The sequence below is a fragment of the Semicossyphus pulcher genome, unplaced genomic scaffold (genome assembly GCF_022749685.1).
Source record: "Semicossyphus pulcher isolate SPU_LCO1_2020_fin unplaced genomic scaffold, fSemPul1.0.p SCAF_5, whole genome shotgun sequence".
Classification (NCBI taxonomy): Eukaryota; Metazoa; Chordata; class Actinopteri; order Labriformes; family Labridae; genus Semicossyphus; species Semicossyphus pulcher.
Genome location: NW_027211726.1, coordinates 22670311 through 22684459, shown reverse-complemented (window position 1 = coordinate 22684459; position 14149 = coordinate 22670311). Strand labels below are relative to the sequence as shown.

General features: G+C 37.3%; 1 protein-coding gene and 1 long non-coding RNA gene across 3 annotated transcripts; one reads left to right on the top strand and one right to left on the bottom strand.

Moving 5' to 3' along the window:
• Positions 1-1052: 1052 nt before the first annotated feature.
• LOC138609106 (uncharacterized) lies at positions 1053-8387 on the bottom strand. 2 transcript variants are annotated; one of them, XM_069681729.1, is made up of 7 exons: positions 8226-8387; positions 3780-3948; positions 3598-3639; positions 3409-3452; positions 2927-3306; positions 2717-2831; positions 1053-2053 (listed from the first exon to the last, which is right to left on the bottom strand). In XM_069681729.1, the coding sequence occupies exons 3-7, from the start codon at positions 3621-3623 to the stop codon at positions 1797-1799; spliced, it is 822 nt and encodes a 273-aa protein (XP_069537830.1). In that variant the 5' UTR covers positions 3624-3639; positions 3780-3948; positions 8226-8387; the 3' UTR covers positions 1053-1796. The 2 variants fall into 2 exon arrangements, with proteins under 2 accessions (XP_069537830.1, XP_069537831.1); XM_069681730.1 differs by lacking the exon at positions 3780-3948.
• A 207-nt stretch (positions 8388-8594) lies between these two features.
• LOC138609555 (uncharacterized) lies at positions 8595-10105 on the top strand. Its single transcript, XR_011309482.1, has 4 exons — positions 8595-8668; positions 9415-9564; positions 9662-9748; positions 9831-10105. It is a non-coding gene; the product is annotated as an uncharacterized lncRNA (long non-coding RNA).
• Positions 10106-14149: the final 4044 nt, after the last annotated feature.

The window sequence follows — 14149 nt, the reverse complement described above, 5'->3', positions numbered from 1 at the left end:
ACTCCATCCACAGATGGATGATGAGCAGGGAGAGGAGGAGGCAGTTCTTTGTACAGTTTACTGTGTAGCCCAGAGTCGACAGGCGTTTATAGTTTCACTGTCTGTAACGCAGCTTCAATTTTTTAAACGAGCGTGCAACAGCAGCTCGTCCATAAAATAATCCCCGTCATGCGTATAATGGCTCCAGACAATCTGCATGTGTCTGTGCCCGTGTGCCTGGACTGAGCTTCGCACAGCCCCGGGCTGATTGGTCTCCTGATTATAATAATAATGACAATATATTATTATCAGATTGTTTTTACAGCCAAATACATTTTTTGATTACACAAAATATGTAGTCGTCATGAAGGCTATTTATTTTTTTTCACTCTAACTGTGCTGTTAGTACTGGCGTGTGAATTAGGTGCTTTTAGCCACGAGGCTAATTTACATAGAAAGAGGCGAAATTTGCCCCGAATGTTTGCATAATGACTAAATGACTATAATTTAAATACGCATAAAGGCACCGGAGTACAGAGACACTGTTTGCTCTGCAGTGCACTTTGGGATGTGTTATTTGCACAGGTTTTGCGGGAGCAAACCTTTAGTGAACAATCCCCTCAGATGTCTTAACATGTTTTCCTCCTGCGTACGGGACAGGATGTAGTCTTACCTACGTGTGGAGAAAAACACGTGTCAAAACAAAACAGCGCTCATGCACCAACGCACATCAAAACGTGTTAGTTTCACAATAACAGCTCTAAAAATGTGAGATGCCTACGTTTTTTCCACCTATTCTTTTCTATGGGCCTGCGTCCCGTCATGTTCATTTTACTTGTTTTGAATAAAATCAATAAAGTTAAAGACGCTATAAACAAAGCCACATAGTTGTGTTATTAGAACAAACTCTTGAAGAAAACAACTATATCTGTGACTGGCAAAATATTTTCCAAACTTCCCTCGGTATTAAAGTGTGTTTGTTGCTCCCAATATTTGTGTTGTGCCGCTGAATTTCCACGTCAACAATGTTGAATTCTTCAGTAAATAAACTCTTAGACCCAGAAGTTTGTCTTTGTGGATTTATTGAGCTGAAAGAAAAACCAAACAGTTAACACTGAGTGCAGCCTGAAAGTTTCTGAAAAGCTAGATGGCAAATTATAAATAAAATATATGCTAACTGATGTAGTACAACGAATACACACACGCACATACATTTTACCATTACAAATAGCTTTGGAATATTCATGCTATATCAATTCAGTCTACAACAAATGTCCTCAAATACTTGGTGAGCTTCATTTCAGACTCGCTGAACACAACAGAAAGCTCTATTTTTACAGCTTAATATTTTACACAGGAAAATGATTTAAGGCAGAAATGGTGCATTCAAAGTTTATTTATCACAGTTGAATAGTATACAACAATTTACATATTTTGCTCACATGATTTGATTAATATTGTAAATGTATAAAATGTGCAGTATGTGACAATAAAAACTGGTACGTCATAATTTTGTATAATGTTACTGTGCCATCGGGAATGTCTGTCACCCTGCAAAGAGTCCATGACAAAGATGCCACATGAGGTGAAGTCCAGAGACATTTTACACGTGTTACACGTGAATGATTACTAAACCAAACAAAATCCAAGATGTAAAAAAAAAAATGGGTTGACTAATTGCTGGTAAGTGTGAGAAAAATATGTATAAAGAATCAAAAAGTATTTCCTCATTCAGAGTTTTAAAAATGGTAAATGGACTGCACTTAAAAAAATATTCAATATGCTGGCTCCTGGCTCTTTTCCTGCCTGTCCAACTCTTATGAGACCCAGGGGGAAAACCCAGAAGACAACAGAGAGACAAAGCCATCATCGTCATTGTCGTCATCATCGTCCAAGAGGACATGAAAAGGAGGCAGAGATGTTAAGGCATCTAATGAGGATGCATCCTGGGAGCCTTCCTTTTGAGTTTTTTTCTTGCCAGTCGACAAGGGGCGAGAAGGAGACTCTGGGGTTGACCCATGGCTCACTGCAGGGAACATCTCCATTCGTGCCCACAAGTCCTCTTCTGGAGAGACTAAAAAGGAGAAAGGCATCAAAATCAATACTAATGTTAGTGCACTTAAATGGGGTAGCTCACCTCGTACGGCCATAGCCCAAAGTTTAGAGTTTAAAAGTTTTTGCTGTGAAGCTGATGCACTGTCCTCTCTCTCTCTTCCCCTCTTCCCTCTATCTCCCCCTATTGATAAATGTAAGAGTGCTGAAATAAATCATCTTTATGAATGGACTAATGTGCTCTCTCTGGTTCTGGTTAACAGACCTGGAGAATTATGATTAACCCAACAAGGGAATGAGGTCATTCTTCACCAGGCTGAAGATGTGGAAAGATACTGCATACCGGATTTTAAAACAAGGAACTTATTTAAGTCAAGGTAAGTCAGAATGTATGCCATCAGGACACACAAATCTGGGCACAGACTGTGATGCGGTTCAGTTTATCTGTGTATGACAGGAGTGTTCTTACAGTCAGTTCAGCACTAACGGGCAACTTTGGAGTATCACCAGTCATCACTAGGAATTGATCTACTGCAGTGAAAGAGAGGCTGGTAACTTCCTCTCGACATAAGGACATATCGTGTCATGTTACCTAGTTACCTCGAAATGTAGGAAAATTCATTTACAGTTTCTTTAAAAAGTATGACCTTAACCTTTACCCTGCAGCATGGATAAAGATACCCACCTCTGAAGAGATTTCTTAGGAATTCGGGCTTATGTCTTGCCACCAGTTCATCATGTGCTGTGTCCAAACTCTTCCCCACGGCCCCCTGCTGCAACTTGTCCCAATCCTCATCATTCTACACAGGAGAGAAAGTGTAAAATTGTCAGTGCCACTGGCTGATCAAAAAGAAGAGCCTTGCTTCTTCCCAGCATCTTAACTGTAACTTCTCACCATATCTTTGAAGGCCTCCCCTTTGTAATAGCTCAGGGGTGCTGGATATTCCATTCCCTCCGCACACAGCAGCTCCAGGCTGCCAGCCACCACATGCAGCTCCTCTCCATCAAAGACGTACAGCTTTCTGTCCTCACAGGTCATCAGAACGAGCTGGTCACACGGGCAAGAGGTCCCCTTGACTACACCTATAACCTGCATCCTCACTTCATCAGGAAGGTAGAATGTTTCCCACCCTTTCACCACATCTTCTCTCTCACTGTAAATCGTGTCATGGAGGTCGCAAACCATCCATCTGGCATCAGCTGGATTGTTTAAGGGCAAAGTTTTGCCTCTAAATGCAGACACAAAATCTCTCATCTGTCTCCGGTAATCTTCATCTGGAACACAGGGCAGACAAAAGGAGGAGTTTTACAAACTGTGGCAGATACTTAGTGTAGTAATGGTTTTCAATGTGTGACAATGAGATGTGTGTAGCTAACCTCTTTTTTTGCTTCTTAGCAGGAAAGGACGTACTTCATCTGTCCTGCAAGGTAGAAGAAGTGATTGAGTTTACAAAACAGAGCTTCAAGGAGCTAATACTGAAAGCATACATTTACAGGCCCATTGTTAGAATTCCTCATCATTGGTCACTTAAAAGCCCCTGTGAACAAAATAGAAAACTTTCTTACCAGATGTTCACCGGAAAATCCGTCATCCTTTCTCTCTGTCACCTAGAAAACAACATTTGTTTCGTTAAAAGGAGTTCAGTCAGACAACTTATACTTTAGTTTGATTTGTTTATTGCAGCAGCAGAACATAGCTTTTGTTTGGCGTCTAGGCTCTGACCTCATCACTCGCAGATTTATTTTACCTTCAGAGGTTTGAGGAGTGATGAGATAATATCTTCCCAGCCGGAGCCCACAGGTGGATGCTGGGGTGGCAATGGGGCTGAAAATATGAGCGCAGTACTGGTGCAGGGCAGCAGGGCATTGACAGAGCCTTTCTGGTGAAGACTAAAACCAGGTCTAAAAATGTTCATCCTAAAAAAATCCCAGCAAAGAACATACAGGGAAAAGAGTAAGTTTCTTTAATTAAATAAAGGTTTGTATCTACTTTCGTACGTACTAAGTAATTACGGTAGAGGCAGAAAAAATGATGTTGATTTTTTAATGTGATTAACCCATCTTTGTCTTAATATTTCAGGTTGTCGAGCTCATATGGACAGCTTTGTCAGGGAGACATTATCTGGATTACAGCTTCCAAATCTTGGGGATAGTTTTTCAGGTAAGAAAATTAATAATTAAAATACATTTTTCTGCATTTAAATGAAAACATGCCTAAATAAGCGATTATTGTTTATTTTGAAATACAGATATAACAGGGAGGCCAGCTGCCAATGCCATTTACCTTTTTTTTTTTTTAAATAATGCAATAAGAAGCTACTCTTTTTATGTATTCATATATTACGGCTCCAAAACTGTACCTGGAGTGATCAAGACTCACCACCCCAGGCATGGTATATGATAGCAGAATATGTTACTTATAATTCAAAAGGATTGTTTATAACCATAGTTAAAGCCACTTTCAATTTCTATTTCTTTGTGAATGTTTCATATCTTTTAGACTGCACAGGACTTTTCCATTCTGCATGGTGAGGCTGCACCGAAACTGTGCAAAAGGTGGCTGCCTCTATTTGCAGAAAAGATTCTGCATCTGGCGGAACAGGAGGGGAAATTCCAGTACCCAGACGGGAAGATGACACAGGGTAACTGTTGTTTCTTTTTTTCTCTTTTACATCACACTTTGCAAATATAAATATTAGCATAGGTTTAGTTATTTTACATTTTGGTACAGCAGGCTAATAAATGATCAGATCACAGCTCTGCCATTCCACATCTTGTTGATACCCATCAAATTTTCTTCCTACAGATGCCAAGGGGGACATTGCGCTGCGGCTGCTGCCCATCATGCTCCCTCCTCCTGTCTACAGACTAAGACAAAAAGTGGTCGGGGCCATTGTGGATGAGGCCAGACAGGCATTATTTAATCACCTTCGGCCTGTTAGTAAAATTTAGGATATTTAAAGGGGTATGTCATTTATTTGGGGAATTAATTAATAATTAATGTTATTCCGGGCACCAGGACAGTTTAGTCAATATATCTGAATACACACAACCCTTTACTGAATATACAATTCAGAGAGAAAAACTGAAACTGCATCATTCTGCTGACTGGTTGCTTTTAAATGTACATGCATTTATTGTCTTCCTTTCCTTTCTTTTTCCTTCTTTCTCTCTATCATGTTGGAACAAACATGATGGAGTACCTCCAACAGGCTGAAGGCTCAAGGCGTTATCCATACATCCTCTGTCTTGGAGATGAACACCTGTGTCCCCAGGCCTGTGTCATCGTCTCTGGGCAGGCATTAGAGCACAACACACTGCTTGGGGCAGTTGATGTGTGCTTCAAGGCGTTTTACATTTTCAACATCAACTACCCCAAGCAGTATGCTCCTGCATGGGAGTTCCTTCAGTGTATGAGCTAGGGGGCAGTGTGCCCCCATCTGTTAAATTCCTCCAAGCAGCAATTCTAGATATGTAAATAGTTGACACAAACACTTGAACATGAGTGAGCCTTTTTTTTTTCTAGGATTGTATGTTCTGTTAAAAAACACTAAAATTATAGTTAATTTAATTATTAATTAATTGTTAACTTAAGTTTAATAACTTATTAGGTTTAATAAGTTAAGTTTTATTGTTATTTCTAAAATGTTTTTTATGAAGTTTCCTTGAAAGACACGCTGCACTGCTGCTCGACTGAGTAATTGTTGTTAACTGCCACATTATTAAAAAAATGAATATTGCTATGTGATTACTTTTCTTTGATGTGTTTATTATTGCTAGAATTTATGATCTGCATGACCAAACATTACATTTATTTTTGATCAGGCTTACATATCCAAGTAATTTTATGTACAGTCTATTTAAATAACATTATTAAAGGTTTTACTGTAGGGGAACATAAAAAAACAACAACAGGATTTTAGTCAACATAACCCATTAATTCTAATCCAACTTGTTATATAAATATATATATATAATAACTTGGGTATATAATAATGAACATGATTTATACTAAATATACACCAATATATCCATCTACATTTATAGAAGAAGACTAAGACAAAAGGACCTAACAATAACAAAACAACATAAAAGAAAGAACCAACTAATAATGATATAAATAAGTATAAAAAAACAATAATTAAAGAAATAATAATCAATAACAGTATCCTGTGCACACCTAGTGACTGTCACACCCCCACTTCATCTCTGTATCCCGTGAAAACATTTTCTTTATATTTTGTTTTAAACTGTTGCATTTTTGGACATAGCTTAATTTTGAAGTTGTATTTTCCTATTAATTGATATCCTCCTTCACGATTCTTAAACAATTTTTGTATATTTTGTGGCAGAAAGTTATTATTAGCTTTGTACATGATTTGTGCTGTTTGGAATTTCACTATGTCTGTAAATTTTAAGAATTTTGACTGTATGAAGAGTGAGTGAGTATGATCCTGATAGCCGACATTATGAATGACCCGTATTGCCCTTTTTTGTAGAATAGTTAGTGAATTGATTGACCTCATGTAATTATTGCCCCAGATCTCTACACAGTAATTGAAATATGGTAAGACAATGGAACAGTACAGGATGCGTAGTGATTTATGATCCAGAACCTGTTTTGCTTTATTTAGAACTGAAATGCTTCTTGATAGTTTACTTTGAACATGTTTGATGTGTGGTTTCCAACTAATTTTCTTATCTATTATCACCCCAAGGAAATTATTTTCATGAACCCTTTCAATCTGCACCCCATCTATCTGTATTTGTACTTGTTCGTGAATTCTGCAATTCCCAAATAACATTAATTTAGTTTTATTTAAGTTTAATGATAATTTGTTTCTGTCAAACCATATTTTCAATTTACTAATTTCTTTAGTGACTTCCTCCAGTATTTCTTTTTAATTCTCCCCAGAACAGAAAATGTTTGTATCATCAGCAAATAATATCAGCTTCAATACCTGTGACACCCTACAAATATCATTTATGTACAAAATAAATAGTTTAGGGCCCAACACTGACGCCTGGGGGAAACCACAAACAATATCAAAACACGAAGAACAAGCATCACCCAGCACAACAAACTTCTGTCTCTTCTGTAGATAGCTTTTAATCCAGTCTGACACAATACCTCTGATGCCCTATCATTCGAGCTTTTCTAGTAATATGTCATGGTTGATTGTATCGAAGGCGTTCTTAATATCAATAAAAATTCTAACTGCATATTTCTTTTGCTCAATAGCATTTGTAATTTCTTTAATTGCTTCTATTATTGACAGTGATGTTGACCTGTTTGGTCTGAAACCATATTGACTATCAGAGAGTAGGTTGTGTTTTGCTATGAAGGTATGCAGTCTATTATTGAAGAGTTTTTCTAATATTTTTGAAAATTGTGGAAGTAAGGAGACAGGTCTGTAGTTGGTGTAATGATGTTTGTTCCCATTTTTCTACAGCGGAATGACTTTGGCTATTTTCATTTTGTTTGGAAATGAACCAGTTTGAAATGATAAATTACATATGTATGTTAATGGTTTTGAAATCCCCTCAACGGCCTCTTTCACTATTGTCATATCAATGTCATTATAATCAGTTGACTTTTTGTTTTTTGAATTTTTTAACAATGTCCAGTATTTCTCTCTCTTCCACTGCTTTGAGAAACATTGAGTTGGGATTTCGTTCTATCAATATATCCATGTTTTTTCCAACTGACCCTGGATCAGAGATTTTTTCTGCAAGGTCAGGTCCTATATTTACAAAAAAAATATTTAGATTGTCAGCCATATCACTTCTATTACAAATTACATTATCCTTATCAATAAAATACTCTGGTCATCTGTTTGTTTATAACTATTTCTTATAATACTGTTTAATATATCCCATATTCCTTTAATATTGTTTTTGTTATTGTCTAATATTTTCCTATAATAATCTTTCTTGCTTGTCCTTATAATATTAGTTAACTTATTTTTATATCTTTTATATTTATTTTCAGCCTCTTTGGTTCTCAGTCTTGTGAATTCTCTGTATAGTGTATTTTTCATTTTGCAGGCGTTTTGCAATCCCTTTGTAATCCATAGACAGTTGCTATAGTTTCAACACAGACTTACATCTGAAATAAACAGCTAAAATACAAAGTGTAAGATAGATCCTTAATTATCAACATTAACTAACAAACTGAAACAAAGAGTAGTTACCACAGCTGAAGAGTAGACTCAAGCCTCTAAAGTCTTCCAAGAAAACAAATCGGTGTCAGACAGGAGGGATTTCCATGTCGCTCACCGATCTCTCGTCCGCTACGGTACCTTGAAGTTTTTATCTAAAGAAGCAATAACAAAGTTCACCATTTCTAGCACGAGGTGGGGAATTCCGGGTGTTGTGCTTCACCCCCGTCCGACTGTTTCCGAGCCTCCAATCGCGTCCTCCCGATTTCAGCTTTCAAAGCCAATCGCGTCACGGGGATTTCAGAATTTTTATCTTTCTCAACCAATGGCGCTCAGGGGATTTCAGCTTTCTAGCTCCCGCCCCCCCCCCCCTTTCAGCCAATCTTAGCCACGCAAGTCCAACTTTCTGCGGGGTAATGGTCCCGATGCGGCGGCAAACTCAAACTCGAAGCGGAATTTCAGCTCTCAATCTCAAGGTAAATGGCATCAATACAACTATTGTCATCCATATATTATTATATTGATCGTTCGCGCCATTGTGGTTAGCGTCTTTGTGTCAAATCCAGTTGTCGGTATAAAAAAAAAAAGACCGACAGTCGTCTTGGTTAACACGGTCGATGTCTTCATTCACTACAATGATTATTGCTGTCAGAGTTAGAGACCTGTAAGTTATGTTTGTATTGTATTTTGTCGTGTTACATCGTCATGCATCCTGTATCTCCGCACGTCGTTGTCGTATCATCTCGATACTAACGTTGTTGAGGCCGTTTCAGCTAAGTTATTTATATATAGAATATAACATTGCCCTATTTCATGAGCTTATTGATTATTTATTAACATCTTGTGGAGGGAGGGGTCAGTAAAAAAGAATGGGGAGTTTTGCTGTTCGGTAGGCTAAATAACAATTTCACAGTAACAGTGTTTTGTTTACAGTATGACCTTATAACTTATATATACTTCTAATGAAACTTGAATCATTACACACAACATGACCCTTACTGACCCTTACTTTTACCTCTTGTACCCTTCATTTATGTATGTTTGCCCTATATTCCATGCTTAATCTCTATGTTTTATTAGTAGTTGTGAATATGTTAATTTCACATATCTATACTATATTAACATTGGCTTTGTTCGGTCTTATCTTATCTTATGATGGTAGCATTATGTGTTAAGATGGTGGGATTTGATAGTGTACGTTTTTTCTCCTCTTTGGCCACAGATGGCTTCAACACAACAAAAACACAGGACTATGGGTGATGATAAATGGATGTGACGCACACGGAGGTTTGCTGCCACCGGTGTTTGGCCGTCCGATGCAGGAAACAGGCCTGTTCCCCGCCAGAAGAAGTGGCATGACCTCTTTCAGAAGGTAGAGTTGTATAAAGCAATAAGCATACAGTTATAAATGATAAAACTAAATGTTTTTAAAAAGACACTTGCTTATTTGCTGTCATGAAATATTACAGATTGAGGAATGCCCAATGCAGCTGAGGGGGCAGGCAACTCTGTTCAAGGGCCCACAGACATGTGACTGTGGTTTCCATACTAAGAAGGTATTTGTAAACTAATATCAAATTGTCATGTGCAGATTGTTGATGTTGTGTTCTTTATACTAATGTTTCTGCTTCTCTTTAGCCTCCCAAGAAAGTGTAGCCACCGAAGAAAGTGGCCACAGACCATCTACTGTCAGACCCATGCAGGGATGACACTGGAGCAGTGGCTGGAAGACATTTAGTGGAAAAGGGCAGACATTTGTATTTTATTCTTTTTTTTGGTATTGTATTTATTCATTATTGTGTTCTTTGCACTACTGGAGTCATTTGATTAATAATTTTTGGCATAATTTTTCTTATTTATTTTGTTGTGTTCAATTAATTGTCATTCTATAATGTTGTGTGGGTGTGTGTGGAGATGGGGTGCGTGAAAGAGAGGGTTTGGGGGGTGGGGCTTCTTTGTTTTCACTGTGTTTTCTATTTATAATAAATATGTGGTTTGTTTCTACAACAATTCTTTCATTTGACTTATTTAAATCTGTGTAATACCAGGAGTAAACATGGTTTTGCTTTTTGCCCCCACCATGCATGATAACACAATACAGTACCATGATACTGTGGCTATAAAATAAACCTTTCTTAAATGGGAAGGAGATGCTAAAAGCTAATATTTTCAATTCATTAGAAATAGATTCGTTAGAAATAATGTCATACCTAATACAGTTCTATGAATTAATGTCAGTAAAACTTCTGAGGAAGAATGAAAATCACAATATTGCTTTCCTGCATCATGCATCATGAATGCATAATAAAACACAGAAGGACAAATAGTACTGATTTCATTAATTCTGAATACTAATAAGTGTTTTCATATGTAGACATATAACTCCTTTAAACTTATTTCATCTAAACAATCCAAAGCACTTTGGTTAAAATTTGTTTTGATTCATAATTCCCATTTATAGAAACCGGATTTCTGGAATTATTATGAAAATGACGACCTGGAGGGGCTCTTTACATGCAGAAGAGCCATTAAGAGTCTTCAATTTCTCTCCTTTTCTCTCTTTTCTCTATTTTTTCCCTTTTTTTCCTCTTTTTCCTCTCTTTTTCTTCCTTCCCCCTTCTTCCCCTTCTTTCCTCTTTCTTCCCCCCTCAGACTATTGTTCCCCAGCTTCAAATTGCAGGCAAAAAAAATAGGAGGGCTTCTTTCCTGCAAGTGCTATCAAGTAAATGTAATAATACAAAAGGGAGATAAAATTCAACACTAATAGTGAGGGTAGATGATATTACTATTCATAATAATTTGCAAATATTGGTGTAAAGCTTTTAATGTGACATTTCTATAGGACAGTATGGTTTTTCATTTGAGGTATTTTCACATGGTTTCCTTATCATGGAATAAGATGGAGAACAGCACCATCTTGTGGCACATCAGCGTTCCGGAAACCCACACCCAAAAATCCAGGTTTTTCAAACAAATTAATAAGTGTATGGTATATGCACTAAGAAAATAAATATGGTTGTCTGACTGAAGCCCACTTAAAGTAGCCCCAAACTAATAAATAATGATCATATCTGCATCTGAAAAGTAATTTATTGAATAATTTGTAGGGAATTGCAAAATGATTAACATCAGTGTAAATGTGCCTGTGCTCGCCAAAAGGCAAATTTTCAGCTGTTGTTGGCTGGATGTTAATTTAGTCAATAAAGTAACAATAAAACCTGAACAGCTGAGCGGAATTTAATATAAGATATAAAAATATCACGCAGAGAAACAGAACAGGCGGATAAAACATTAAATCACATCACAGAAGACAGAAAACCACCAGCAGCTGGTGCCACACACTCCCTGCCTCAGCCTGTTAACATCAGATCTGATGGTAATATAGGTAATATTCCATTTAGCATAAAGGTTTGCATTTCATACTGCACCTCCACCTCCTTTCTCCTCCTCCTACCTCCTCTTCTTTTTGCAAGACAAATGGAGGGTACAAGGCTTTAAGTTAAAGACAATAGAAATGAGATTAACTGATGATTTATGCATCATAACATCATCATCACAAGATCATTATTTATCCAGCCTGCGGCCCTGTGCCAAACCTTTTAAGATTATTATTGTTATAAGCTGCGTTTAACATTCAACAGGCCTAGCAACATACTATATATGAATGTTAAGTAAATGTCTTATTAATAATAAGAACATTTAGTTTTTTATAAAAATAATAAGAACATTTATATGTATACTGTAGTTATGATATAAAATATATAATACGATAGGATAGGATATATTACAATATAATATAGATAGTATCACACATAACACAACCTTATAGATGTAAATATATATATAGACACATTCCAGTATTCAGGGCAGATGTACAAAAAAGGCAGAGTGAATAGTAGCAACCGTCTAAAGTTAAAAACTTGGAAATTTGATAACAAATCAGTCATATATGCTCCAACTTTGCATCTTATACCAAAATGTAGGCCCAACTGAGCCGAATTATTCACATGCTTAGATTTGGCAGGAATAATGACGTCCATCACTGCCTTTGGAAGAGATGGAATGACTATACAACAAAGTGATGATAAATAAGTCAGTTTGGGTTAGTTCAGGGACTTTACAAAATAAGAGAATCTGCTTTCTATGCTGTGATAGAAGAACACACAGCAGGCTTTGCATAGTATGTAAGTATGACTACAGGCCATGCAATAACACTTTCAACTAACAGGTCTTCCTTCTTAAGAGCCTAGTCATCTGATATCACGTCCCTTAATGTATAGAGCTCTGCATTGGATAGCATAGAGTACAGGAAACAGGTCTCTAACGACAAGTAGGCTATGAATTATGTAGACTAAGAAGACCAACTTAACTTAACTCACTATGCAGAACCATGTTCACGAACCTTTTTCATACAATGATAGTGTTTTATTTTATGTTAGAGTTGCACCTCTCTCTACTTCACATTTCACTTAAAAAAAATGTTGCCAAGTACAACATTATCAGGTCCAGAGTGGGGATGGAGGAATGGCTGACTCAGACATGTCTTGTCATTCTCCAGTGAACAATGGCCACTCTCTCTTCAGTCTATCTAGTATAGGAGGCAGCAATCACTGCATATTCCTGCAAGATAACTGCAAGTTATTTAACTTCTATTTATTCAGTCTTCGATAAAAAACATTTTTAGGGGAAATTATGTTTTTGAAGTACAAAGATGCACCTTACCTGGCTGAGGTATAGTGTCTGTATATTGCTAAAAATGTTGCAAAAAAAAAAAGAAGTTTGAATTAAATGTATTTTGTAGAACATTTGAAAAATTGATCTAAATAGATTATCCATGTGTCCACTGAATTATTAGATGACTGGATGTAGGTATCTTCAATTATATGTATTTTTTAAACGTAAGGCTGTGCCTTTCCTGTTTTGGGTGCTCGTGACGTCACTGATACTCCGTCCAGAACGGGTTGGGTCCTCGCTTGGCTGTCTGGATGGAAGCTGGGAGAAAAGTTAAAGAGATTTCGCCAGGATGCGGATAGCAGCAAAGCGTGGATTTCAGATTAAAAGCACAAAGGCCCTGTACTTCGGTTCCTAAAATGTTATAGCCTAAAAATAGAAACTAAAAACGAATCAAATAAAAATCGATCGAAAGCAAATTATTGCACCTTGTCAAATGTTTTCCTTGGTGGTTTTCTATCGTTTTTGGTTGCCTGATAAAACACTTTGATAGTCCTAAAATTAGTATTAAATTATTTTAACATCGGCCTTTATGGCTTTAAATGCAAGCTAAAAAATAAAATGAAATTTCATGAAAACCTATTTTTATTTTCTAAGGATACCTCTCTAGATCAATTCTAGCCTGTTTTTTAGGTAAAACTCCGTTTAATAAGCTAATGGATATTATTTTGAAGGCGATCACCAGAAGTCGTGTTATTGTGCTCCTGGCTGACTTCACAGCTGTTAAGGAGGCTCCGGAGAGAGTGAGAGACAGAGGACAGAGACAGAGGGTGATGGCTGAAGGAAAGGAAGAAAGGACCGGGTCAGGAGCGACTTTAGAAACCTACCTAAGGTGACCTTGATCATCCGGATTATCAGCGCTGTTTGCAGAGACCAGAGAAACAGTACAGCTATCCACCCGGCCTGCACACACCCCTATTGTATGACAGAGACGGTATTTGACCTGCTCATCCGAGGGACATTCATCAATATCTTTTCTCCTGCGGGATTACTGAACTGCTTGGGACTCACGTTGAAACACGTTGGATCAGTCTGTGCTGAGTGTGAGTAGAGCTCTGTGCCTGTTATACTTCCACTGATTTCACGAATGAATGATTTTAATGGCGATGTCATACATCATAAGGTCAGCTGATCATGTTGTGCCACTTATAGTGTTACTGTCAGGACGCGGTTTATGAAAACCCAGATCCGCATCCGTGACGCGACCTGCTGATGCAGATGAAGCC